At 34.9% G+C, this 27,664-nt stretch overlaps 2 protein-coding genes and 1 long non-coding RNA gene across 3 annotated transcripts; 1 reads left to right on the top strand and 2 right to left on the bottom strand.

The window, feature by feature from the left end:
* On the bottom strand, positions 1 to 24,583 carry LOC104876587 (olfactory receptor 183-like). Its single transcript, XM_033768140.1, has 4 exons — positions 24,509 to 24,583; positions 6,376 to 6,450; positions 663 to 974; positions 1 to 621 (listed from the first exon to the last, which is right to left on the bottom strand). Exons 2-4 carry the CDS (start codon positions 6,394 to 6,396, stop codon positions 1 to 3), a joined length of 954 nt encoding a protein of 317 aa, XP_033624031.1. The 5' UTR covers positions 6,397 to 6,450; positions 24,509 to 24,583.
* Positions 7,866 to 14,117, top strand: LOC109118682. The gene is made up of 3 exons (XR_002026047.1): positions 7,866 to 7,958; positions 8,071 to 8,149; positions 14,020 to 14,117. It is a non-coding gene; the product is annotated as an uncharacterized LOC109118682 (long non-coding RNA).
* On the bottom strand, positions 10,152 to 11,123 carry LOC104876590 (olfactory receptor 183-like). Its single transcript, XM_010644735.2, has one exon. The coding sequence runs from the start codon at positions 11,079 to 11,081 to the stop codon at positions 10,152 to 10,154; it is 930 nt and encodes a 309-aa protein (XP_010643037.1). The 5' UTR covers positions 11,082 to 11,123.
* Positions 24,584 to 27,664: the final 3,081 nt, after the last annotated feature.

The raw sequence follows: 27,664 nt of genomic DNA, 5'->3' as shown, positions 1-27,664 counted from the left end.
TTAAGCATTTCTCTTTAACATCTTTCTCAGTGAATCTGTGACTTGCTTATTTCTCAGGCTGTAGATAAATGGATTTAACACGGGGATTATGACAGTGTAGAATAGAGAGAAGATCATATCCTGATCATTTGCTTGTGAAGATGTAGGATGCACATACATGAAGAGAAGGGGGGCATAGTATAAAGTCACAGAAAACAGATGGGCTCCACAGGTGTAGAAGGCTTTGCTTGCACCCTTTTCAGACTTCTTTTGTAAAATAGTAAAGAGTACAAATGAATAAGAGACAAGAATAGTCACAATGCTGAATACTTGGATTGAACCAGAGAAAATGAAAAGCATTAGGTAATTAATAGAAGGATCAGTACAGGAAATCTTTGTCAGTGGTATGACATCACAATAAAAGTGATGTATTATGTTGGAATTACAGAACGTTAATCTGAATAAAAAACTTTCATGAATTAAGGCATGAAGAAAGCCACCTACAAATGATAGAACTAATAGCTGAGTGCATCGTCTATTGGTCATAATCACTGGGTAAAGTAAAGGTTTGCATATGGCCACATAGCGATCATAAGAGAGATAGTCTGGTGGTGAAGTCAATATTTCTGTTTTGACACAATCCTTATAGATGATTCCAATACCCACTAAACTTTAAGACACACTGTTTTAAAATGGCATCCCCTAGTTGTTTTATTGTCTAAGAAGCTAACCAGCATTTTTGGTGTCACCGTGGATGATAACCAAGCGTCTACAAAAGCTAAATTCCCAAGGAGAAAATACATGGGTATGTGAAGGTGAGAGTCATTCCTGACGAGAGTGATCAGACCCAGGTTCCCCACAATGGTGATGAGGTATATCGCCAAGAACACCAGAAAAAGTGTGATTTCCCACTCCGGTGGATATGGGAGTCCCACGAGGACAAACTCTGTCAGCAGTGTTGCATTTTTCATTTCCATGTCATCACTGAATGTCCCCTGAAGTTAAATGTAGTTTAAAAAAAATCCAAATTAATAAGGATTTATAAGGTGAAAATTGGAGGATAAGTATTACTATAAAATTATTTCATAAAATGATAAAATTTACTTTTCACAATATGCACTTCTTTAATAGAAGAAAAGATTTTGGGGAATTAGAATGGCAAATACTTCTATTAATTCAGTTCAATAAATGTGCTCAAATAGAAGAATCTGAAAATGATAGACTAAGTTTGCAGCAAATTTATTAAGAACTATTGAATATTGGCAGGAAATTCTATGTTCTGGACATTTTCAGAGTGCAGAGTAAAGCTATTTAAATTGCCGTGATAATAAGCTGAATTGAATGTCGTGTGAAGAAATTTAAATTTTATTTTTCAAGTAGCACACTTTTGTTAAGATATTTTCAGATGTGGAATAATATACAATTTTCTTTTATTTGAATATTTAGTAGCATAGAAAATGCCTGCAGAGAGGGAAGCTTAAAGTCAGGAGTAGTAATCAGGAAGTTATTGCTATTGCCCAAGACTTATCAAACCATATTATACATCTCCATGACCTAGGGGAGCTCACTGTACAAAATATGAGTTTACATTGTTTGAGGTACTACTTGAGAAATAGAGTCAAATGTTCAAGAATGAGTTAAGAATTGTACTTTAAAATGCTCCTCTGATGATGTAATATGTCAGAGTAGTACCTACTCCATCTATAATGTGGCATTTGTAATAATTAAGATAAGGGAGAACTACTAGGTTTAGATTCCATAGCACATATTAAAAGATGGACAGCAAAGGAGAGTGATGTCCTTTAGGGACTGGGTAAGTAATCAGCAATAATAAAATTGTGAACCTCAGTCATGTCAAATTTGTGCAAGGACCATTTAGTTAAACACTGATCTACTAGATGCTAATAGAAGTAATAACATGGGTCTCATTGCAATGGTTAGAGGCGCATTATGAATAATGTACTTTAGTGAAGATACACAAAGAAAAGAGGTGAAGGAAAGAAAAATGTGGAAGTTTTATTAAAGAGATTAGATATTACAATGTGCACAGATGCCATTCATTAGATGGCCATATCTGAGCCCCTTTCTAGCACATGATTCTTTCTGGTAGGCAGAGTCTACCATGCACTTGAGAATCCAAAACAGGTAGGAACTTGTTTCTTTCCCAAGCCCCTCACACCTAGAGTCAAGGCACTTAATCTATATTTGCATAATCCAGCCATATATAGGACTTCTAATATGGAGAAATGTAGATAAATGTACAGAGACAACATAGAAAAGGCAACCAAAGATATAATATCAAGACTCCAGGAAATATTGTTCTTGTCTACAGGAATAGCATTGATGGTGTGAATTGTGAAATCTAAGGCCAGCAGCAGAGACAACAATCTTTATCAAGATAGTGCTGGGTCCTCACATGGCTTTTCATTGACTGCTTTGACTGCCATGTTTTCCTACATTCTTGAACAGCTGTTAAGCTAATAACTTTAATCTCTCTAGCAGTTTTCACTCAGAGCAAATTCCCATTTAAGCAACTCATTTCATATTGGTTGCCAGAGCATTGAACTGAATAAAAGAGCAGCAATATATACGATAAAAAATAATGAGTAGAGTGATCTCAAAAACAAAATGAAAAACAAAAAGCAGAGATAATTGGACACAAAGAAAGGAAAAGTACTACTTTAACAACCAAAGTAAAGAATAGTACCCAATACAAAAAGAAATGTTCTAGTAGGACAAGGAAACAAAAAAGTTATTTGATCATGGAAATGAAATTTTTAGCAACTTCGCTAGCAGCAGTTTCTGTTATGTAATAAAATTAAGATAAGAGAACAGTTGAAAGTATATTAGAAACAAGTAGCATAACAGCAAAGGGAATTAAAGAGGCTTTATTCATAGAAAGCGATTGGCATTTTCATATTGTGTGTAATCAAATGTAACCCCTACTTCCTTTAGAGCACTTGGATAAAAGTTTTAAAAAAGAAAACAAGAAAGATTAAAGAAGGAAATAGGATTGGAGAATTACAAAGTAAATTTGGGATAGGTAAAAGAAAACAAGAGGAAAGAAGAAAAAAATAATACATAAATGTATGTAGGTAGATATGCATAGGAAAAGGTCAGGCATGAGGACATGTTTATTTTCAGCAGTGTAACAAAGCTCATCTTCTCACAAGGGTTACTGCCTGAATGACAGTCTTCTGATGTTCCTATCTACATGATAGGTCTGGTAGTACTTATCAGTGTCCACTTCTGAGTACATCAGTATTTCCCTTCAAAAGTTGACATTCAAATCCAAACTGTGCTTTCTTTAGGTAAAAATACAAAAGAATAACATGCAGGCAAAGACAGGAAACTTACAAGTACAAATTCCACCCAGAATTCCACATTTAATATATTTTTATTTGGAGTGGAATTCTTTCCATGAAATACGAATTCACTAGAAAATTGAAAATGATAGCACTCAATTTGTTTATGGGCACTGATTTACATGTAAATGCTGGAGGCAGCAGTGGAAGAACATTTGTGTCATATTTTAAATATGCATAAAATAATGAAACGGGGTCAGAAATGAATGAAAGGACAGGGCTAGTATTTAAGTGACACTTAAAATAATCAGAATTATGGCTGAAAAAACAGAACAGGCCATTTCATCAGTATCAGAAATGTTTTTTATGTAAGGTTCATTATGACCTGAATATTTAAACCTAGGTTTAAATTGTTGAAATTTAAGATTACCATGTAAAATCATTAAAAGGAACAAATTTACTTCACAGCATTATTGCTGATCCATAAGTTACCTCAAAAATAAAATATGAAGACAGTGCACTAGCTTCCATTTTCAGCTACCTTGCACACTCAACTTAAAATTGTTATAAAATAAACAATCTTTTAATCTTTTTAAAAAAGAATTTAAAATAAAAATTATTTTTTGCTTACCTACACATTAAATGAGACTGTGGAGATCCATTAAAAGTCTGTCTTCATAAAACAGAAAAAATACAATAGTGTGGCCTTCATAGTAACAAACAATTATTTGCACACTGATTCATTTTGGAGTTTTCATTTCCCACTCTCAGAAAGTGTTATTTATATGTTTACTTTGAATATGAATATCAACTCGTTATATCCTTATGTGACATTATATGCTTTTCCAGAAGTGGAAGTAGTGTAGATCTGAAACTCCTCTTAAGAGTACCAGAGAATTCCCAGTAGGACTGAGTAAAACTATTCTACTGGGCTCTGTGAATTCAGACATGAACAGGAAGTCCAGGTTGTCCCCAGGCTTTACAGACTTCTGAAATCATAAACATCAAGTTATCACAGATGTTTTTATTGTAACAACTAAACATGCACTTTGACTCAATATTATCTATCACAAGGGATAATTCTGGTTTAATAACAGAAACTAGTTTGTATCCAAAATGTACTGCTGTGAGGGTTTTGGTATGGCTCTGTTTGAGCTAATCAAAACATGATGCTGATAATCCTGAAATCTAGTTCCTTGCAGGAACTGACCCCACGTATAGTTGTCATCCTCTTGAAAACTCTGTGTCAAGCCCAGATAAATACCTACCTTCTCCACTTTAAGATGAAAATTGATGAGAAGTACCACTAGTCAAATGTTAGAAGTAGCTAAAGAAAACAAATACATTTTCTTTTTTTTTTTTTTATACAAAGACAAGTTTTCCAGTAGAAGGTGACCTATATCTGTCCTTCACAAACACAAAAGCCCACTAATGTCCTAGAGAGCTTGTTAAAATGCAGGTTTGTTTCAGTAGCTCTGAGATCAAATTTGGGAATCTTACTTTTTAAACAAGTAATACTTCTCAACCCACCACCTATAGGGCCTTCAGTGATGAAGACCCTAGATTACAAGAGAGCCTTCATTCTTAGAGAAATCAAAAATTGTAAACATGACTGCCCTGCAAAGAGAGGAGGTGAAAGATTCTAGATGGTGCCATAGGGAATCAGCATTTAAGAGATCACAAAGAACCTGGGAGACTAGACCAGCACTTTGTTCTTCCCCCCAGGTTAAAGGAAAAACAATGAATTGTGAATATGGAAGTAACATGCTCAAATTTCCTTTTGCGTATAAACCAAATGGGTAATAAATAAACATTTATTTATAAAAATAAAATTCTATATACACATTATGACATTCATATTTGATATCTGGATACTAGTATATAATTATCTCTGTAGTTAAAGGTTTTTCTGAAATAAAAAGTTAAATCTCCATACCATGCCTGGAAAGATAGGAGGAAAAACTAATGGCATGCAAGGAGTTATCAAAATATGTAGTGAATCAATTATTATAGTTATTACTAAAAACAATTATTACAATAAAGTACAGGTTGTCATTAGTCCCCCTCAAAATATTCCCTCTTTCAGGCAATATATTCATATCATCATTTTTATTTCTGAGGCAGTTCTGGAAGTCCACTTTTGTTAGTGTCTCTGCAAAATGTGATCAAACATATACTGAATGCTGCTGTCAAGTGCAATCCAAGAGAAAGACAGGTTCATGAAAATATTATAATCTCTTCTTATCCACTTTATTTACCAGCTCTGACTGACCCCAAGCAACTTTGGGCTCTTCCTCAAAGTCAAAGTGACTGTGAAAGAGAAATGTTTTGAACTGATTGCAAACATCAAGCCAGCCATGAATGCATAAATAACAACACCATATTTTTTCATTACTCAATCACCATGATTGCTTGGAACTTTTCTGGATAAAAAGAAGTACGTATAAGGAAAAACAACACAGATAAAATAGAAGTCATTGTAAAAACTCTGCAAAAATATTGAATAAGTAAACTGATGTGCAGAGATACCTGTTACCATGATTGAAACTTGACTTATGCTAACCAGACTCTTAATTGTTTGTGTAACTTTTTCTTAACTCAAACTGTTGCCTGTCTTTGATTGTAAAAATTCCTCATTGGTGCTTCTAATATGAGCCTTTCTTTTTCCATTTTTATCATCTTAATGAGTTGTGACATACTTTGTAATTTTATTTGCATTTTACTTAAGGGAATCTAATATTTTTGTTTACACATTTGATATCTTCATATATTCATCTTCAAAATATCTGCTCACATCTTTTGCTCATGGGTCTCTGTCTGTGGTGCTGAGGATAAAACTAAGGCTCTTGTGCATGCGAAAGTACCGCTGAGCTACATCCCCAACCCCTTAGGCACATTTTCTAACTGGGTTATTAGTTTTCTAATTATGGACATTTTTATTAATCAAGTTTATTGGTACAGTTTAGGTATACATTATGATCACATTCATTATAGAGAATTTGTACCTGTACATGACATATCTTGGTTCTTATTTTTTCCATTCCCCACCTTTCTTCCTCTATTCTTTATTAGATACATGATTTTCAAATACCTTCTCAAGAATATTGATCATTGCTTTCTCCCGAGGTTATCACACTTGTCTGTTTCACTGTGCTCATTAGACCTACTGAACAAGAAACAGGAGCTATAGTAAATTTATTGGCAGTACTGTTGGGCCAAAAGATGAGCATAAATTGTACAAAAACCCAGAGCCCTTCTAACTCAGTGAAATCTCTTTGAGTCAGGGAAATAGGGCAGAACAAGACATCCTTTCTAAGGTAAAACATAAGTATTTTGCATATGAGTCCTTATACAACCAAAAATAAAATACAAAGTCTATTTTTTTTTATTTGGAGGCCATATATACTTCCCTTGAATGTGTTACTGTGACACATTTACCACAAATCCAAAACAGCTTCTATTTTTGAGTGGAATACAAGTAGGACAAGGCTGTGCAGCAGCTTTCCCCTTGCAAACTGATGTCATATAACTCAGCATCCAGTGAGGCTTCAACTGGCAGTGCTATGTACAATGTTAATTGGAGCCTTCAGTAGGCATCTATCGGTGCATCATAGGGTAGACCCTTAGAGTTTTATAGCAAAGCTCTTATATCTTAAGCATATCTCCACTATCCTTTTGAGAATATAGCTGTTGCCATGCTAATGGTATTTAGTGGAGGTTAAACACTTAATCATGTGTGCTGAGTTTTCCATGTTGAAATAGATTTGGATGTGCACAGTAGCATTCCATCAGCAAATGGATGTGGTATATACATGTTGGCCTTAAGAAGCTCCTGGAAGCTATGGTTTTCACTCTTTCAATACATTCTTATCTCTCCTATCATGAATTTACAGTTGCAAGGAGTGTACGGGGGGCGTGGTAGGGTCAATTGACAGAGAAGACAAGACAGAAGCCTGGATTACAGAACATTTTGCCTGATTTGTCAACACCACCCTTAAGTGAAATGCTACAGTACTGATACCCCTTTATAAACCACTCCTAAAAGACACTATTCAAATAAGTAGAACCTCAAGCACTTCCCTTTGCCTGGAAAGATAAATCAGGATATGTAAAATTTCCTATTGTGGGCTATATCCAATAATGTGGCTGGAATATTAAGGACTTCAAAGAAACATGATTGAAAAAATGATGGTGGAAAACTTAAAGGAATGTATGAGTAGTAGAACTAATGCATTGTCCAAAAATATGAAGATATTTGTGTTTCATTTGAATGTTCACCAAAGACTGACGTGACGAGGAGAGCTCTATTAGCTAATTTTGTTTCCTACAGTAAAATGGCAGAGGATGAGCATTTATTCATTTTTTAATTTTTATTTTTTGAGACAGGGTCTTGCTATGTAGTTCAGGCTGGCCTCAAACTCACTAGGCAGCTGGATCCTGCCTCAAATGCAAGGGAATTCTCATGCCTCACTATCACACCTGGTTATTATTTTTTTATTTATAAATTTATTTCACTCACAGATATGGATGCTGAAAGTTCCAAAGACATGGCAGCAACTTTAATGAGAGCTCCTATCTGCTTGTCTGTATAACCTCACAGTAGATGACATCACAATGTCAAGAACATATGTGAAGGGCAGATATGATGTCACCCTTCTAGAAGCCACAGAAATGGTAAGGGGATGGCAATAACTTCTCACTGAACCCCACCATTACTGAACACTTACTTTCATATCTTCATGTTCCATAGCATTCTGCTAATCAAATCCATTACTTTTTTCAAAAGGAAAAATAATTTATTCAAAACTAGCTCTGAGGAGATGGAAGGGCCCATTGGTCTCAAGTCATCACCTCTTCAGGTACAAGTGAGTAAAAGTCTTTCATAGTAAGAAACAGAGTAGCGTGGAACACAGGAGATAATTCAGATAGCTATGCTTGGCTTATCACTTCCAGTCTTTAAAGCTCATTATCCCTTTTCTTGTGGAAAGCAAAATGGGCTCTCAACTCCTGTGACCATCATAGGCATCATCTGTCTACTCATTCAGGCTTAAAAAGGAGGGAGTAGCCATTATGCCCTTGGCCTGAGAGATTTTTGAGAAGCCACTTACCATTAAGGGAAAAAACATTCTAACTTTTATTGTTCAATTTTGTTATGCCATCTACAACTCTCCTCTTGTTTTAGTCCAGCCCTCAATCTTGAGGCCTTGATGCCCACATCATCTGGCTGACTCTCATGTTGGATGGACTCATAGAGTCCATCAAAGGTATCTGATCCACAAGCAAAATCAAGCTAGGTGCTTGAGCCCATAAAAGGATCACAAAAAAAATTGTGATGTCAAATACAAAATAAAGCCCAAGTCAAAAGATACCTGATCGTTGCACTTGTTGGAAGGGATTTTTACTTTTTGACAATCATGTATAAGAATCTTTTATTTGTATTTTAACGTAATACAAGTAGACATTAATTAATCAAATATAAAACACATCCCTCATCTATGAAAAATAAAACAAACTTTCATAATGAAATAATTTGAGGATAACAATAATTAATATACCCTATGTATTATGATTTTAAGAGAATGGCCAAAATGTTACTCAGAGAACAAGACATAGACCAAAAAAAGAAAGATTCTGCAGCTCTACTTATTTTATGGGCTTGACAGGTGATTCTTTGATGCTCACAATTTTCTCAGTTTGTCTCTGAATGCTTCCTCCCCCACCCCCCTATTTTAAAGTTATTGCCAATTAACCATGTGTAGCTGTGTCCCTTAGTACTGGCATAGCTTCCTTTAGTGCTGGTCAGGCAGAGAAGGTCCCACGTTGGAGGGGATGTGACAGATAATTGGAGTCAATGTTGTAAGCATATCTTACTAAATATGAGCAATATCAGAGATTCTGAAAGTGGCTCTTAGGCTGAATTTATCAAGTTCATTGCCAAATCTAGTCCTGTGTATTCAGCAGTTAGCATCTCAAAGCACTGGAACTTCAATAAATAGTTGAAAGTCTTACAAATATACATAAAACAAAGCCCCAAAGAGCAAAGCAAATTCAGTCTATATGGCAGACCTGAACGAAGAAATAGTGCTCAATTTAATTAAATAAACCCAGCATTTTTGTGAAGCAACCTTAGTTCCATCAGAATATGTATTAAGCATATAAAGTCCCATTTTCTTGTACCAGTTAGGAGAAAGTACATCATTTATCAATATCAAACTGATAAATACAGATCTATAAAAACTTGAGAATTTTTTAGGTAAACTAAACAGAATTGTAGTCATTCTAACTACAGTTTACAAACATTAATCTCTATTTTACTAAGAATATATATATATTTAAAGTAGAACTGTTTCTTATTGACCCAGAGGAGTATGGTTTCTGCCAGTTATATAAGTAGTAACACAAGGTAATGATTTCGCAAAATAATTTAGTTACTTTTACAGCACATTAACTAATAGTCATGACTCACTACATCATACCAGAACAATTACATCTTTGATAAAAGGTAAGTTATATTCAATGCTAGTATTTGTAACCCATGACACAGCATTATTGTCTTTATAAAGTTATCACACTCAAGTCCTTTGGAAAGAACTTTAATGCTCAGTATACAAATTATGCAAGAAAACAAGATGTATATTGTTTTTACTTATTTCCAACATTTATTTTTTGTATGACATGAATAAAACATTAAGATTATTAATATTTATTAATGAAGGGATACACACATTGAAGAAGATGATAAGGTACAAAAACTCAATTCATCAGCATTATAGAATTATAAACATAAAATATTTTAATACTACTGAAAATTATTCATATATTCTTCCACAATGCTATATTTATTCAAAGGAGATAATAATATGAGCTCTAAGCATTTCTCTTCAACATTTTTCTCAGCGAACCCGTGACTTGCTTGTTTCTCAGGCTGTAGATAAATGGATTTAACACAGGAATTATGACAGTGTAGAATAGAGAGAAGATCATTTCCTGATCATTTTGCTTTGAAGATGCCGGATGCACATACATGAAGAGAAGAGGGACGTAGTACAGACACACAGAAAACAGATGGGCTCCACAGGTAGAGAAGGCTTTGTTTATACCCTTTTTAGACTTCTTTTGTAAAATAGTGAAGAGAACAAATGCATAAGAAAGAAGAATAGTCATAATGCTGAATACTTGTATCGAACCAGAGAAGATAAAAACAAGTAGATAATTAAGAGAAGAGTCTGTACAAGAAATCTTAAGCAATGGTATAACATCACAATAAAAGTGATGTATTATGTTGGAATTACAGAACATTAATCTGAATAAAAATCTTTCATGAATTAAGGCATGAAGAAAGCCACCTACAAATGTTAGAACTAATAGCTGGATGCATCGTCTACTGGTCATAATCACTGGGTAAAGTAAAGGTTTGCATATGGCCACATAGCGATCATAAGCCATTGCTGCCAACAGAAAACATTCTACTGTTACACAGACTGCAACACAGAAAAATTGTATCATGCATTCTGAGAAAGTTATCATCTTGTTTTTGCGTAATAAGTTCACCAGCATTTTTGGTGTCACAGTGGATGATAACCAAGCATCTATAAAAGCTAAATTCCCAAGGAAAAAATACATGGGTATGTGAAAGTGAGAGTCATTCCTGACGATAACGATCAGACCCAGGTTCCCCACAATGGTGATTAGATATATTGCCAAGAATACCAAGAACAGGAGAACTTGCCACTCTGGCTGACATGGGAGTCCTGTGAGGACAAACTCTGTCAGCAATGTTGCATTTTTCATTGCCATTTCCTCGCTGGATGTCTTCTGAAAAGAAATGCAGTGAATATAAACAAAAAAGATTTACAACAAGAAAATGGGAAAATATGAGTTGAGGGAAAATCACTATACATTTATAAAGTGCATATGTCAGAATATATACTACTGTAAGGGAAGAAAATATTTTTGAGGAATTTAAATGGCAGAAACTTAAGTCAATAAATATGCAAAATTGACAAATTTACAGGGAACAAGGTGCTTTACAAGATTTTGACCAATTCATTGAGAATTATTGAATGTGGTTATAAATTCTATGTCCTAGACATGCAGAATCTCAAGCAAAACTATTTGGATGGTCATGAATTGAACTCCTTGAGAAGAAAGTTGAATTCAATTTCTCAAATATATGGAATGATATGGTAAAATATTATTTAAATTAAATATCTGAGATAGAACACATTGCCCATAGAGGAGAAGCATGTAAAGTCAAAGATAGCAATCAGGAAGTTGCTGTTAGTGTCTAGCACTTCCCAAAGCATATTCAAGATTCTACTGTGCACGGAAGCTTATCGTAAACATCATACATTTTGAGGAAATAGTCATAATGTATTATGAATTGACTATTAAGAACAAGACAAGAATCTGTATTTTTAAAAACATTGCCCATAGAGGAGAAGCATGTAAAGTCAAAGATAGCAATCAGGAAGTTGCTGTTAGTGTCTAGCACTTCCCAAAGCATATTCAAGATTCTACTGTGCACGGAAGCTTATCGTAAACATCATACATTTTGAGGAAATAGTCATAATGTATTATGAATTGACTATTAAGAACAAGACAAGAATCTGTATTTTTAAAAAATATTATTTCTTACACATGAATCTGTTTGATAGGTAGGACTATTTCATACTTCAGAACCTGAAAGTCATAGGAACTTACTTTCCCATGCCCCTCACACATATAATAACTCATGAATTGATCTCAATTTATCTAAACTCACATATTCAGGATTTTTAATGTGGATAGGTAGAGAAAGTATAGAGACAATGTGGCAAAGGCAACCAGAGCAATAATATCAAGATTCCAGGAAATAAACTCCATTCCACAGAAATAACATTGTTGGTGTGAATCACGGTACCTAAGGCCAACAGCAATGACAGAAATCTTTATAAAGAGGTCTTGGGTCACAACTTGGCTGTGCATCTGCTGCCTTCTTTTCCTATCTTCCTGCCCATCTTTCAAGCTGATTCCTCTGTCCTCTGTCTAGCACTTTTACTTTTAGTAAATTTCCACTTCAGAAACTCATTTCTTAGTGGAAGCTAGAGCACTGGATAGAGCAATGGAGAGGCAAAAGAGAGATCATAAAAATGATGATCAGAGTGTTCTGAAAAACCAAGGGGAAAGTGAAAGGCAGAGCTTTGTTAACCAAATGAGACGGAAGATCCTCAAGAGTAACAAAGCAAAGTATAGTACCAAATACAAAAATAAATGTTCTAGTAGGATGAGGAATTAACAGTTATTTAATTGAACCAAGATAAAGTGTAGGATCAGAGGCTTGGATGCACATGTTTCCTTAATCCTAGAATTCATTAATAGTTGTCCACTGAAAGATATTTTTTTTTCATTTGACTCAAAGTACAGGGTATTTTTGTCTGGGATTTAGCTCAGTAGTTCCACCGCCTGCCTTGCAAGGTCCCAAGTTTGAACGCTGGTACAGAAAAAAAAATGTGCAAAGTACAGAGTATTTTTCTTCCATGGACTTAGAAGAGGCCTTATGCAAAATCCTGCTACAGAAATTGGGCTATTCATAAAAATATTAGCATTTCCTAATATTCTTTCTGCATCTAAATTTTCTGTTATTTTTAAAAAGGACAGAATGAGAACTATAGCTTTAATCCTTAATGATAATGTATACTGGTAAATTCCCAAGGTAGTAGATTTGGAGTACTCCTACCACTACCACTAAAAAAGCAGCTATAAATATGGAAAGCGGGAGAGGGTGAAGGAAGGGCAAGGGCATGGAGAAAAAAATGGAACCAAGATATATCATGTAAAGTACCAGATTCCAATGATGAATATAACCATAGGGTGTATCTAAAAAGTATCAATAAACAATGTAAAATAGTTATAATATGAGATATAGGATGATATTTTGCTTTTATTTATTTTTTGCTTGATTTTCAATATGAATACCAAAGCATCATGTGGCAAACCTGAAATATACATGATAAAAATTGTGTTTCTTTGTCTTCATATTATAATATTTGAAATGAACTGATCTACAGCCATACCACCCTTAATGCACCTGATCTCATCTGCTTTTGATGTAAGATGTGGATAAAGGGTTGGGCCAATTTGTAAATGACACCTTAAAAGTTTAAATAAGAATTATGATTGATTAAATACAATGGGCCATTTTATCAGTATAACCAGAAATAATTCTGATATAAGCATTACTAATAAGATTTATAATGGTTTTTATATTTAAATCTAGTTTTAAATTGCTTAAAGTTTCCTATCATAATACAAAGTCATTAAAAAGAATAAATAAGTCTCATAGTATTATTGTTTATCCATATTTTAGCTGAAAAATAAAATATTAATATGCTATTTTTCATTTTTATCTTGCTAATTTTGTATCTTATAATCCATTGTAAATAGTTACAATTTAAATAATATTTTAACTTTTATATAAATATTTATTTGAATATTTTAGCTTTTATACATAGAATTTCAAAATGAATAGTATTTGTCTTACCTACATTTTAAAACAGAATATGGACATCCTTTAAAATTATTTCATAAAATAGAAAAAAATACAACAGCACAGGATTGATAATAACAAAACCGGCAATTTTTTGCACACTGATTCATTTTAAAGTTTCATTTACCACTCTCAAAAACATAGTTTATATAACTTTGCATTGATCACAAGAGTCATCCGGATGTATAACGTTGTGCTTCTTTCCAGAGATGGAAGGAGTGGAGATTTGAAGTTCTCCTAGGAGCACAAGAGAGCTCCCAGTAGATAAAAGAAGCTATTCTACTGGGCACTGTGAATTTGGCCACCAATCAAAAGTTCAGATTGTCCCTAAGCATTACATACTTCTACAATCATAAATATCAAGTCATCATAGATGTTTCACATGTGAAAAACTAAAATTACATTTGACTCAAAATTTTCTATCAATGTGACAAATATGTTATACTCACAGAAACAAGTTTTTATCTAAAGCATACTGCTCTGAAAATATTGAATACCATGCTTCTATCTGAGCTTTTTTTCTGGGCTCTTGTTGCATGAAGAAGTTTTCCGTCCTTTCACTTTCAGTCTATGGGTTTCTTTTTGCACTAGCTATGTCTTGTATACAAAATATTATTGGATTTTGCTTCTTAATTCATTCTGCCAGTCTGTTTCTCTTGATTGGTGAATTGAAGCCATTGATATTGACAGTTATAACTGATATATACTAACTTATTATTGTCACATTTTTTTCGCCTTCTCCTTTTAGATTCTTACCTTTCCTATTTGATTTGATCTGTTGGGCCTCATTGTGTTATGACCTTCATTGTCTTTTTCTACTATAATGTTTAGAATTCCTTGTAGTGCTCTTTTGGTATTCATGAAATTTCTCTGGTGTTCTTTATCGTGGAAGTATCTTATTTCCCCATCCATGTTGAAAGAAAGTTTTGCAGGATACATCAGTCTAGATTGGAAGTTGTTTTCTTTTAGTACTTGAAATGTCTCATTCCATGCTCTCCTTCACCTAGCGGTTTGTGCTGAAAAGTATGCCGTGATTCTGATGGGCTTTGCTTTGCATGTGATTTGTTTCTTTTCCATTACTGCTTGTAGTATTTTGTTTTTTCTGTTGGGTTTCTGGGATCTTGATTATTATGTCTAGGTGTAGATTTTTTGTTTATCACATCTAGTTGGAGCCCTATATGCCTCATTTATCTGTATGTCTAATTCTTCCCCTCTGGGAATTTTTCTATAATTAATTCTGTGAACAGCTTTTTAAACTCATTTTCATTTTCTCCTGCTACTTCTTGTATTCCTATCAGTCTTATGTTATTCTTCTTTGCATCGTCTAAGAGTTGTTGGATCAATTTCTCATGATCCCCTACCGTTTTTAAGAAACCTCTCTTTTCTCGGTCACTGACTGCAATTTTATCTTCTATATATGAGATTCTATCTTCAGACTCTTTTATTCGGTTGTGAACACTCTCAATGGAGTTTTTAATCTCCTGGATATCTGCTGGGTTGATTCCATTTCTTACTTATATTGGGCATTTATTGTTTCCAATTCTTTCATATGCTGGGCATTCATGGCTGCTATCGTGGTCCTCAGCTCATCTATTTTCCCTCAGTTTCTGTTCTAGAGTCTCGAATTATAACATTCATTTTGCTCATCATCTCTATGATTATCTGGGAGATTACTTCTGTTTCAAATTTCTCTAGAGCCTGGTTGATCAGTTTTGTTACTTCCTGTGCTTTGAGTTCAGGGTGCTCTGATGATTCACTGTCAACCTTTTCAACCTTATTTGCCCCACTGTTTGCCATTGGTGAACTGGAAGCCTGTCCCTGTATCTTGCTTAAGTGTTTTCTCATTTTTGCTATTGTTGCATTATCCTTAGTTTAACATTTAGGTTATTACTTAAATCTTCCTGATATAGTTGGGCTTCAGCCCATGGGTCTCTAACAAGTCACAGACATTCTCATTTTCATAGTACCAAAGAAAACAGCTAAAGGAATCAATCCTGATCCTTTATCCTAATTGATTCAATCAGCATCACAATATGATCAAGCACAACTTGCAAATTGACCACTTGTGGTAGTCATCAGTCTATCACCTTCAAGCCAAGTGAATTAAATTAAAATCAAGAAGCAATCCAAAATATGTTTGCAGTGAATAAGCTTTTCACTAAGGATATTTACCATTTAGGATGAGGGCTTAAGACAGAGTTAGGAAAAGAGGAGTAGATAAGTAAAAGAAATAGAGAAGGTTTCACATATAGCCAGAAGATGTAGAATGACCAGACAATTGTCAGGAAACTGTTAAATTCAAAAGGGATAAACAGAAGTATAATAACCCTTGAGTGAGGTAGAATGACATAAGAAAAGAATATAAAGAAAAGAGGAAATAATAATAAAAGAAGAAATCTGAGTTAGGACAGGAGCAGAAACAAAAAGGGAGATGAAGGAAAATATGGTGTAGCAAGAGACTGAGTTGAAGAAAGAGGACAGGAAAAAAAAAAGAATTTGTAGAGTAGAATGAAAAAAAGAAAGAAAAAAATTAGTTTGAAGGGCCTCTTTCAGACTATATAACTGCTGTCATAATACACAACATGTGCTGCCATGTGCAATGCCAAGTTCCCTGATCTCAGTTAGCTGGATGCAGGACCAAACTGTGAAGACTGACCTTGGGCTGACAGGCCCAGACTGTGTTCCCTGACCTCCTGAAGGGTTGAACTCCTTTCAGTTCTACTAAAAATTTCCCTCACCCCTTCTTTAGAGATGTTGAAAGTTGAGAGTGCCAGAAAGTACCCTTTATGACCACCTCTGCCTCTACAGAGTAGTTCTAAAGACCGGCACAATCAGGAGTTCTGAAAGTGTGAGGGGGTCATGGGGGATTCATGAGCACCCATGTGGCTACTTTCCTGGAGTTGAAGATGGCAGCAGGCCCTCTGGTGCTGAAGGCAACAGAAATAATTTATCAGATAATAGCAGAGATTGTGCACACAGTGCAAGACATCATTAATAAATCTAGAGCAGAAACAGACAAAAAATAGAGGAGCAGAGGAACATGATGGAATCCCAATATAGAAAACAAATGGAATCCATAAAACAGATGCAAACAGATTTCCAGAAGATTAAAAACTCAATGGAAAGTTTAAGAAGCAGAATGAGCCAATGTGCGAAGAGAATCTTAGATATAGAAGCTAGGATTGCAATCAGTGACCAGGAAAAGTATATTCTCTTAAAAATATTAAGGGACCATGGGAAATCAATCCAGCAGCTACTAGACAATGAAAAGAATAACATAAAATGGATCAGAGTCAATGAACAGACAGGAGAGAGTAAAAGAACATAAAAAAAACTGTTCACAGAAGAAATGGCAGAAGACTTCACAAGTTGGGGAACAGAACTTGACATTCAGATAAGTGAATCATATAGAACTCCAACTAACCATGATAAAAAATGTATCCATAGGCATATAAGAGTTAAGATTTGAGAAACCAACAGAAGAACAAAATTCTACAAGCAGAGAAAAGAAACAAATCACATACAAAGGAAAGCCAATCAGAATCACTGCGGACTTCTCCACACAAACCCTTAAGGCAAGAAGAGCTTGGAGTGATGTATTTCAAGACCTAAAGGAAAACAGCTTCAAACCCTGACTGATGTTCCCTGTAAAACTATCGTTAAAAATTGATGGCGAAATAAGATACCTTATGATGAAGAACACCTTGGAAACATTGTAAATACAAAACCAGCACCCCCAAAATTTTAAACAATAGTCTAGGAAAAATCAGTGAGCATCTCAACCCTATGAATCCCAGCAGAATGAACCCACCAGGCACAATAAGAAATTATAATTAAAGGGGGAGAATTAAACAAAAGGAAAAAGACATTACAAGGATAAGTCAGCCAATATCAGTTATAACCATCAATGTTAATAGTCTCAATTCACCAATCAAAAGCAAAAGACTAGTAGAATGGGTCAAAAAGTACAATCCAACAATATGATCCATATAATAAACACACAATTAAAAAAAACCTCATAGACTGAAAGTGAAAGGTTGGAAAACAATACTCCATGCAACAGGAACTGAAAAAAAAGCACAAGTACCTATTGTCATTACAGAACAATTGGATTTCAAACCAACACTAATTTAAAAAGACAAAGAAGGATACTACATCCTTGTAAAGGGAACAATCTAAGAGGAAGAGATGACAATCGTAAATATATATGCACCTAACAGTAGTGCACCCAACTGTATAAAACTAATAATAACATATTAAAAATCAAATAAGCGCTAATACAATAGAAGCTGGGAACCTCAATATCCCACAGTCACAAATAGATGAACTAGACAAAAAAATCAAAATACTAAAACTCAATCAAACTCTTCAACAAATGATGATAACAGATGTTCACAGAGTGTTCCACCTCACAAAATCAGAATACACATTCTTTTCAGGTGCACACAGGTTGTTCTCCAAAATAAACCACATACTTCCTCACAGAACATGTTTCAGTAAATACAAAGGAACTGAAGTTATCCCCCTGTATATTATCCAACCATAGGCTGATTAAATTGGAGATCAATAGCAAAAGAAACTACAAGAACTTTATAAATACCTGGAAAATGAACAAAACACTTCTGAATAACCAATGGGTCAACAGGAAATTAAAGAAGAAATCAGACAGTTTCTACAATTAAATGATAATTACAGTACAGCATATCAGAATCTTTGGGATACAATTAAAGCAATCTTACAGAAAAAATTCATAGTAATGAATACTCATTTTATGCAAACAGAGTGAACTCCATTAAACAACTTCAATGCTGAACCTCAAACTTCTATAAAATTCACTGAAGGGGAAACCCAAAGTTCAAACAAGGGAGGAAATTATAAAGATAAGAGCAGAAATCAGTGCAATAGAGACTAGTAGAATGCTCCGAAAACTCAATGAAGCAAAGAGGTTATTATTTTGTTTATCAAACAAAATTGACAAACCTTTAAGCAGCCTTGTCAAAAGAAAAAGGAAAAAGGCTCAAATCCATGCTATTTGGAATGAAAAGGGTGAAATTACAACAGGTGCAGCAGAAATCCAGAGGATCATCAGTACCTACTTTGAGAATTTATATGCCAATAATATGGAAAACACAAAATAAATGGATTCATTCCTGGATACATATGCATTAGTTGAACAAAGAAAACCTAAAATTTCTAAACAACCCTATCTCAACACAGGAAAGTGAAAATGTAATTAAAAACTTACCACCTAAGAAAAGCCCAGGCCATGATGGCTTCACTACTGAATTCTACAATATATTTATATAGGAACTACTGCCACTACAGTTTAAACTCTTCAGTGACATTGAAAGGGAGGTAATACTCCCAAATTCATTCCTAGAAGCAAGAATTACTTTGATTCCCAAAGCAGAGAAAAACCCAATTGAAAAAGAAAAGGCCAATCTCACTAATGAAAATAGATGCAAAATCCTTAATAAGAAACTGGCAAATAGAATGCAGAAGATCATCAAGAGGATCATAGAACCTGATTAAGAGGGATTCATCCCTGAAATGCAGAGATAGTTCACCATACACAAATTAATAAATGTAATATACTATATTAACAGAACAAAGGACAAAAACCATCTCATTAGACGCAGAAAAAGCATTAGAGAAAAACCCAACACACATTTATGATAAAACTCCTACAGAAATTGAAATAGATGATCTCTACCTCAATCTGATAAAAGCTATCTATGAACCAATAGCCAATATCATACTAAATGGTCAACAGCTGAAATCCTTTGTGCTAAAATCAGGAACAACACAAGGATGTCCACAATCACCACTCTTCTTAAATATAATTTTGCAAACATTAGTCACAGAAGCTAGATAAGAGAAAGACATAAAATGAATAAAGATAGAAAATAAATAAGTCAAATTGTCATCATTTATAGTTTACATGATACTCTATTAGAAGACTCCAAAAACTCCACCAAAATCTTCTACACTGAATAACCAAATTCAGTCAAGTAACTGGATGCAAGGCCAACACACGAAATTGTATAGCTTTCCTGTACATGAACAACAGACTCATTGAGAGAGAAATGGGTCAAACAATTCCTTTTACAATAACTTCCAAAAAATTGAAATACCTAGAAATCAAGCTAACAAAAGAAATCAAAGAACTCTACGATGAAAACGATAGCACTCTGAAAAAAGAGATTGAGATAATACCAGAAAAAGAAAGACACTCCTTTCCTTTGGATAGGAAAAATCAACATAGTGCAAATGTCCATACTTCCAAAACCGCTATACAGATTCAATGCAATCTCAATTGAAATTACAGCAGCATACTTCACAGACCTTGATGAAACAATCCAAAAATTCATTTCAAACAAGAAGAGACCAAGAATTCCAAAAGCGATTCTAGCCAATAAAGACAAGGTAAGGGGTATGACAGTCCCCAACTTGATATTACCACAAAGCTACTGTGATAAAAATGTAATGGTACTGGCAAAGAGACGGACCTGAGGACCAGTGGAATAGATTAGAAGATGCAGAAACAACTCCAGATACACTCAGCAAAGTCATCTTTGACAAAGGAGACAAACACCCTCACTGGAGGAAAGTTAACTTCTTTAATAAATGGTGCTGTAAAAACTGGGCTTCAACTAGCCAAGGATTAAAACTAGACCTATATATCTCACCATGAACTAAACTAAAATAAAATGGATTAATGAGCTAAATATGAAAACAGAAACACTAAACCAGCTAGAGGAGAGGTTATGTAGATCTCTTAAAGACATTGGTATAGGAAAATATTTCATGAAGAAAACCTTAATTGCTGGTGAATTAGCACAAAGAATCAACAGGTGGGATCTCTTATTAAAAAGCTTCTGCACAGCAAGATAAACCACCAACAGTGTGAAGAGACAATGCACAATGTGGGAAAAAATTTTCACCATTCCTCAGGCAAATATCTGCTATCTAGAATATATAAAGAACTTTCAAAATCAGACCTGCAAGGCCAGAGATTTAGTTCAGTGGTTCTTCTGCCTGCTTCACAAGTGCAAGGTCCCGAGTTTGATCATTGTTATAAAGAAAAATCAGACCTCCCAAATGTAAAGACCCAATCCAAAAACGGGTATCTGAAATGAACAGACATTTCTCAAACAAAGAAGTAGAAATATCAAATAAACACATGAAAAAATGTCCAACATCACTGGTCATTTGAGAGATACAAAGGAAAACAATGCTGAGCGTCTACCTCACCCCAGAAAGAATGGCTGCTATTGTGAAATCAATAAATAAATGCTGGCTGTACAGTGGGGAAAGAGAAACACTGCTCCACTGCTGGTGAGAGTGTAGACTGGTTGGTGCAACCACTATGGAAATAAATATGGAGATACCTCCATGAACTAGGATCAGAAGTCCCATTTTACCCAGCTATTTCTCTGCTGGGTGTCTTCCTCAAAGAACTTAAAGAATCATACCACAGTGATATATTTGCACCCACGTTCATAGCAGCACAATTTGTAATATTTAAAATGTGAAAGCATCTTAATGGCCCATAAACTGGGAACTGGACAAAGAAAATGCGTTTATTTTTTAATAAAATGGAGTACTACTCAGCCATTAAAAATGAGAAACTAGAGACATTTGTAGCTCAATGGATGCACAATGTGGTCATACACTTAAATGAAATAAATAAGGACACCTATGTAAACACTTAATAGTTTCTCTGGTGTGAGAAACTGAAAGTGTAATGAGGAATACAAGGTATAATAAATAATGTGAAATAGAGAGAAAAGGGGCAAAGGGGAAGGGGAAGTGTGAGGGGTAGAGAAAAGAAAGAAGGGAATAGAATTAATCTGAGAAAATGAAAAATGGAAACAAAGTCTTTGTAAATAGAGAGGGATGGAGGGGTTGAAAAGAGGACATGAGAATTGGAAAAACAATAAGAACCAATATAGACATGTAAAGGTGCAAATTTTTCAATGATGAATATCATTATATTGTAAACCTACAATGTATCAATAAAATAAAGAAACCCTAAACAATCAAAAAACAAAAACCCAACCGGACTGAAAAAGGAAAATAAATTAAGCAAACAAGGAAAAAAAACATAATAAAAAGTATTAGAATTCCTCTGGTGTCCACAGTTCTGTGTTACTGTCTGAATCAGAGCTTGTAGATGCATTGTGCAGCCCCACAAGATCATTTCTGGGCATCAGGCTGTTTCTGGCTTTTGGGGTCTCTCAGTTGGAGCCAGTCCAGGCCCATTCCCAAGTCTGCACACAGTTGGTCATTCCTGGATCTTGCATAGGCTCATCTGTTCCACACCTTTGATTACCTTCACACTTGGGCTATTGGGGTGGGCACCATTGTCCTGTCACTGGCCATGGTCATTTGCTTGTTTGTGTCCATAAGCACAGTGCTGGGGGGGCATCTCCTGTACTTTTTAGTCAGATCTAGTCTTTGTGGCCCTGGGAAGTCCTGGGAGTGGAGTTTGCTGGTCCCAGTCCTTATTTCTCAACATAATCTCTCTCAATCAGCTGAGCAGCTGCCAGAAGTCTACCATGACTGGATAGTTCTTTCCTTCTTTCTCTCCCAGCAGCAAAATGACCTTGGAACAATTCTGCGGTTCTGCTTTCAGAGTTCAAGTGCAAGCCTCTCTACACAAAATGGCAGCCCCACCACCTAGGTTCCTTTCACTTCTCCTATCAATTATTGTCCCCAGGGGGGCCTTTGAAGCATATTATCTTGCACCTTCAGCACTGCCTTCAACTATATAAGACTATTTTCAAGTATATAAAACTATTTCTCAGTGACTGAGCAGCTGTTTCTTTTGCTGATCCCTGCCAGGGCAGGTACACAGCTGCTTGATCAAATCACATGCTCTCTGATTTGCATCAGTAATCTATTTCTTTGGTTGCAATGGATTCTATTTTCTTTTTTTCCTCTGTCAGTTTCCTCGTGGTGCCCCTGTGCTCTCTATACCCTTTTTTTGGACTCTAGGCTGTTGATTTCCAAACTATAGACATTTTGTTTTGGAGAGGCTTTACTGCTGGTACTCACCACTCCACCATTTTTTCTCCCTATTTTTAGATTTTTAAGAAACTTTCATACTGTTCTTTGTAACAATTATGCTAATTTACATTTTGATTTGCATTTCCCTCATGGTTAATGTCTACTCAGATCATTTTCCCATTATTAATTACTAGTTTTATCTTCGTTCTTATTCCTGAGTATTTTCTTTATAGATATTGTGAAGTATTTTCTTTATAGATATTATTTCTCTACAAATCCATTACTGGTTTGTATAAATGCTACTAATATTTGTATGTGAATTTCATATCATGCTATTTTACTAAATTCATAATAGTTCCAATAAATTTTTGGGGGGGTATTCTTTAGATTTTTCTGTGAACAAAATCATATCTTCTAAAAAGGATAATTTGACATCTTTTCTTCCTATGTGTATATCTTTTTTTTTCTATCAAATGAGTATTAGTCATTTTCTTGTCAGTGAGACAAAATTTCTGATGCCCCCAAATTAAAGGAGGAATTGTTATACAGCTCAAAGGAAGAGACAGTGTGATTAAAGTGATTGACAGTGTGATTAAAGCAGAAGAAAGCTGTTCCACCCATGAAAGTCAGGAAACAAAGAAAGGAGACAGGAGCCACCTCTACGTTGCAGGTCATGCTCTCCGTGACCTACCTTCAACCAGGCTCCACATTTTAACCATATAATTTTGCTACTGAACTTATCAATGGATGAATGCACAGAAGAGTAGAGTACCACCATGATCCAACCTTCTCCCAAACACATGAGACTTCAAGGGGACATTTTAGATCTAAAATAAAATAAATATAATAACCCTTTTGCTGTGAGGACCAATAAAACTTTTTTAAAAAGTTAAAATAATTCAACACACAATTGCACAAGTTAAATATTTCCATTCTAAAAGGGAAACGTAAGTAGATAGAAAGTAAAGAAACTAAAGCAAGACCAAAGCTAACAAGGCAAACATTAAATCCTTTTTAGCTCCATTCAAGCATTTGAGACGAGTTTTGATAAGATCTGAGCTTGGTTGGCACTGCCTCTATGACATTATAGGCTGATGACTTCACAGTCTCACACCTTGGTGATTGTGCTTACTGCCTCAAGCTTTCCCCCAGTGGATGTTCTATTTTCCTGGGATCTCTGCTGTACTTGTAGCTTCACTCTCATAGCTTCATGCACTGACTTCTCATTCTCTGTTGGCAGGATATGTGACAACATCACACAATTTTGCCTAGTCAACAAGACCTTCTGAAATCAGGATGGAAGCCTCCATAACCCCATAACTCTTGGACTCTGTATGATTGAAAATTTAGTAGAATATGGAAAATGTCAAAGTCAGATCCTAGCTTGAGCAGTAGCTAGCCTCTTTGAGCACTCTTTTAGAAGATAAAACTAAATTTACTTATTTTTTACATATGTGAAGTTATAAGTAACTTTTCCAATTTTAAAGTTATTTTCTTTTTAATTATTTATTAATTAACTCATTTATTTTATTTTTTGTATAGTACTGGTGATTAAACCCAGGGGATGATGTGCTTTTTCATTTTGTCTTGAGAAAGTATCTTGCCCAAGAAATCCGCAAATTTGTCAACCTCCTCAGCAGCTGAGTTTAAAAGCCTATGCCGCAGCATTCACCTAAACACTCACCTCTTTAAAAGCAAAGTTTTAACATCAACTAAGCCATGATTGGCAAGGCAGTTGAAAGTGATGACATATTTCTTCGTAGAGTTATTAGTTATCTTGCTTGCTTAGAATTGTGCTGATAAAAGACAAGAAAGGAAAATATGGCATAGATATTTTAAAGGATTGTTTTTAAAACTCTACAAAATTGTGAAGTACACAATAGTGATGTAATGTGAAGGGGTAGATAACAACATAGGTAAAACTTGACATAAAGTTATTTCTTCCTTGAAATTTTATGTAATTTTCCCTTAACTAATTTTATTGCCTTCTGTAGGTACAAAATATACACCTCAAAAAATCCAGTATGAGCATTCTTTTCAAATATAACCATTTTAATTGGGGAGTGATTTTTGAAACTGACTGCTGATCTATTTAGCATTTTTCTGGTAACTTATGAAGTCTACATACTTTTAATGTCTTTATTTGACATTTTTATATCTATGGTAAGATGTGTGATCAAATATTTTATATATTTTTAGTTGTGAGTACTTTTGTTATTGAGACTTCACAGTTTCTTTTGTATATCCTACATATAAATATGCTATCATATATAAGGTTGACATGTAATTTTACCAGATTCTTTAATCACCATTCACTTTCACAAGATACCAAGGTGGTCCATTACACTGAGGACATTATGCTGATTGAATATAGTAAAAAAAAATATTCAGCAACCTTCTACAACAGTGAAATTTCTTTTTCTTTTCCTTCTTTTTTCTTTTTTGGACCAGGGATTAAACTCAGGACCTTGTGCTTGCAAGGCTGGTGCCTAGCGACTGAGCTAAATCCCCACCTAGCAGTGAAATTTCTAGGGTCCAGAGTGTGTGTCATGTCGAGAGACCATTTCTAAGTGGAAGGGTAAGTTATTGAATCTGGCTCCTCCACATCAAAAGGAGCACAATGTCTTGTGAGAATTTTGGATTTTGGAGGAAACTTCTACCTTACTTGTGTTTGTTATAATATCTCATTGTCAAGTAACCTTGAAAATGTTACTTTTGAATGGGATCCAATGAGGAGAAGGCTATGTAAGAAATATAGGTTGCTGTGCAATCTGCCTGCCAACTGGGCCATACATTCCAGCATATATACTAGTACGTGGAATAGCAAAGGCAGTTAAATGCTGCTTCAAAATGTTTGAATTATCTATAGGTGAACAGCTGTGCAACCACAGGATAAGCCCTGCCATTCTCTGAAAATAAATATTTTCTTTTGGAGAAGCATCCCTTAGTCTATTAGTGAAACTTATTAGACTGAATTTTTTTTACCACAGTCCATTAAATTACTGCGAAGTCTGAGGTATCCATCATGAGCTCAGTGTTATTGGCCCACTATGCCATAAAATTGGGTGTGAAGTACTACTTCAAATGAAAGTGAATATATGCAATCTGGCCCAAAAGGACCCTGAAGGTATAAATAGTTACACAAAGAATTTACCCAAATTTTCACAATTTCCAGTCCAGCTACACCACTTGTATTTTTTAGCTTGGAGCCTTGTGTAGAGTTCCTTGTGATAATTTGACAGTGGAAGAAGGAATTAAGATAGGTACCACTTTGTAACAAATTCTATTATTCAGAGGTGATGGCTGCACTACTCTACCCCCTTTTTTCGACAAGACTAAGGGATACTGATGGGGGGCGGGTCATACTTCCGTCTGAAAGTACTTTTAGGACTGAACGGAGTTGTTTTTTTGTTTTTTGTTTTTGTCTAACAAGGAGAAATGACCAGAGAAATGACCAGATGTTCAGTTATACATAGATCCATAGTCTGTGGTCAATAGTTTGACTGAAAGATGTGAGCTTTGAAAGGAGGCTGACTAGAAAATTTGTAACTAGAAAATTTAGGGAAAAACATGAGGGTTTACTGCTTTTAGCAGATGATAAATATAAACATTTTATGTTTAATGTGAATGCTTATCAAAGAGTGATTTCAGAAGAGGGAGATTTTAATCAGCATGTTGACATAATGATCCAATTTGTAGAGAGCAGTCAGCCTTTTTCTTCAGGTACCTCTGTCACCACCCACAGGGCTCATGAAAACATGGTGGTCATGGTAGCTGAAATGCAGCTTACACATGGTCTCAGTATGCAATATACTGATTTAAACCTGCTTTAAAGACTACTAAGTGCTCAGTCTGCTAGCCTTAGAAATCAACACTGAGCTTCCTCTATTTCACCACTTTGTAAAGTGGTGAACCAGTACACTAATTAAACTGAACCAGATCCATCATGGAAGGAGCAGTGTTTTGATTGTAATGGAGTAGACAGATGTTGACATGCTTTCTTGCTCATAATTCTTATGCCAAAACTGTGTGTGGATGTATACAATTCTTTATTCACTGCAATATTCTTTCATACATTATCACTTCTGAACAAAGAACTAATTTTACAGTTTAAAAAAGTACATCGATGAGCCTGTGCTCATGAGAGTCACTGGTTTGCCATATATTCCACCAGCTTGAAGAAAAGTAGTTTGATAGAATGATATGATCACATTTTGAAGAATCTTTCAGATACTATACATATGGCAGTATTGTATAGGGTTGGGACAAGGTCCTCAAGAAGACGGTATGTGTGATGTTTCAGTAGCTTGATTCATAGGTTCAAAAATGAGAGTGGAATTTCCCAATAACCCTAATGATCTCCAAGCAAAATTGATTTCTGTTCCTGAGACTCTAGGCTTTTCTAACCTAAAAGTCTCCATTTTAGAAGAAGTAATGCTTCCAATAGGAGATAAAATAGTGATTAAGCATAAAATTAAGACTGTGAGCTTGTTACTTTGGTTTCACAATTCTTCTGATTTGGTGAGCAAACCAAGGATTGACTGTGTTGTCTAGAATGAGTGATTCTAACTACCAGGGAAATGTGACTATGGCTCTACAAGAGAGGTAAGTAAGACCACATTTGGAAGAGGGTATCTCTAATGGTGTCTCTTAACACTATGCCATAGTTAAGGCCAATGGGAAACTTCAACAATACACAATCCACTTCTACAATACTCAATCTAACAATACGCAACTATATGTATTTGACCATATGGGACTCCTAATGGCTCAGAATATATGTGTATAAACATTCAGAAAGTGAGAGAGAGAGAAAGAGAGAGAGAGAGAGAGAGAGAGA

Source organism: Fukomys damarensis, unplaced genomic scaffold (assembly GCF_012274545.1).
Source record: "Fukomys damarensis isolate Sample0158 unplaced genomic scaffold, DMR_v1.0_HiC HiC_scaffold_24, whole genome shotgun sequence".
NCBI classification, from domain to species: domain Eukaryota; kingdom Metazoa; phylum Chordata; class Mammalia; order Rodentia; family Bathyergidae; genus Fukomys; species Fukomys damarensis.
The sequence above is the reverse complement of the archived record's forward strand: the minus strand, read 5'-3'. Positions and strand labels throughout refer to the sequence as shown.

Excerpts from the sequence above, each read along its gene's own strand:
- LOC104876587 (XM_033768140.1), bottom strand. The coding sequence starts at position 6,396 with ATGATCAATATTCTTGAGAAG. Across the intron at positions 975-6,375 it reads TGATCAATATTCTTGAGAAG|GGGACATTCAGTGATGACAT; the intron begins GTATTTGAAAAT and ends ATTTAACTTCAG. Across the intron at positions 622-662 it reads GGGGATGCCATTTTAAAACA|GATTGTGTCAAAACAGAAAT; the intron begins GTGTGTCTTAAA and ends ATCATCTATAAG.
- LOC104876590 (XM_010644735.2), bottom strand. The coding sequence starts at position 11,081 with ATGGCAATGAAAAATGCAACATTGCTGACAGAGTTTGTCCTCACAGGA.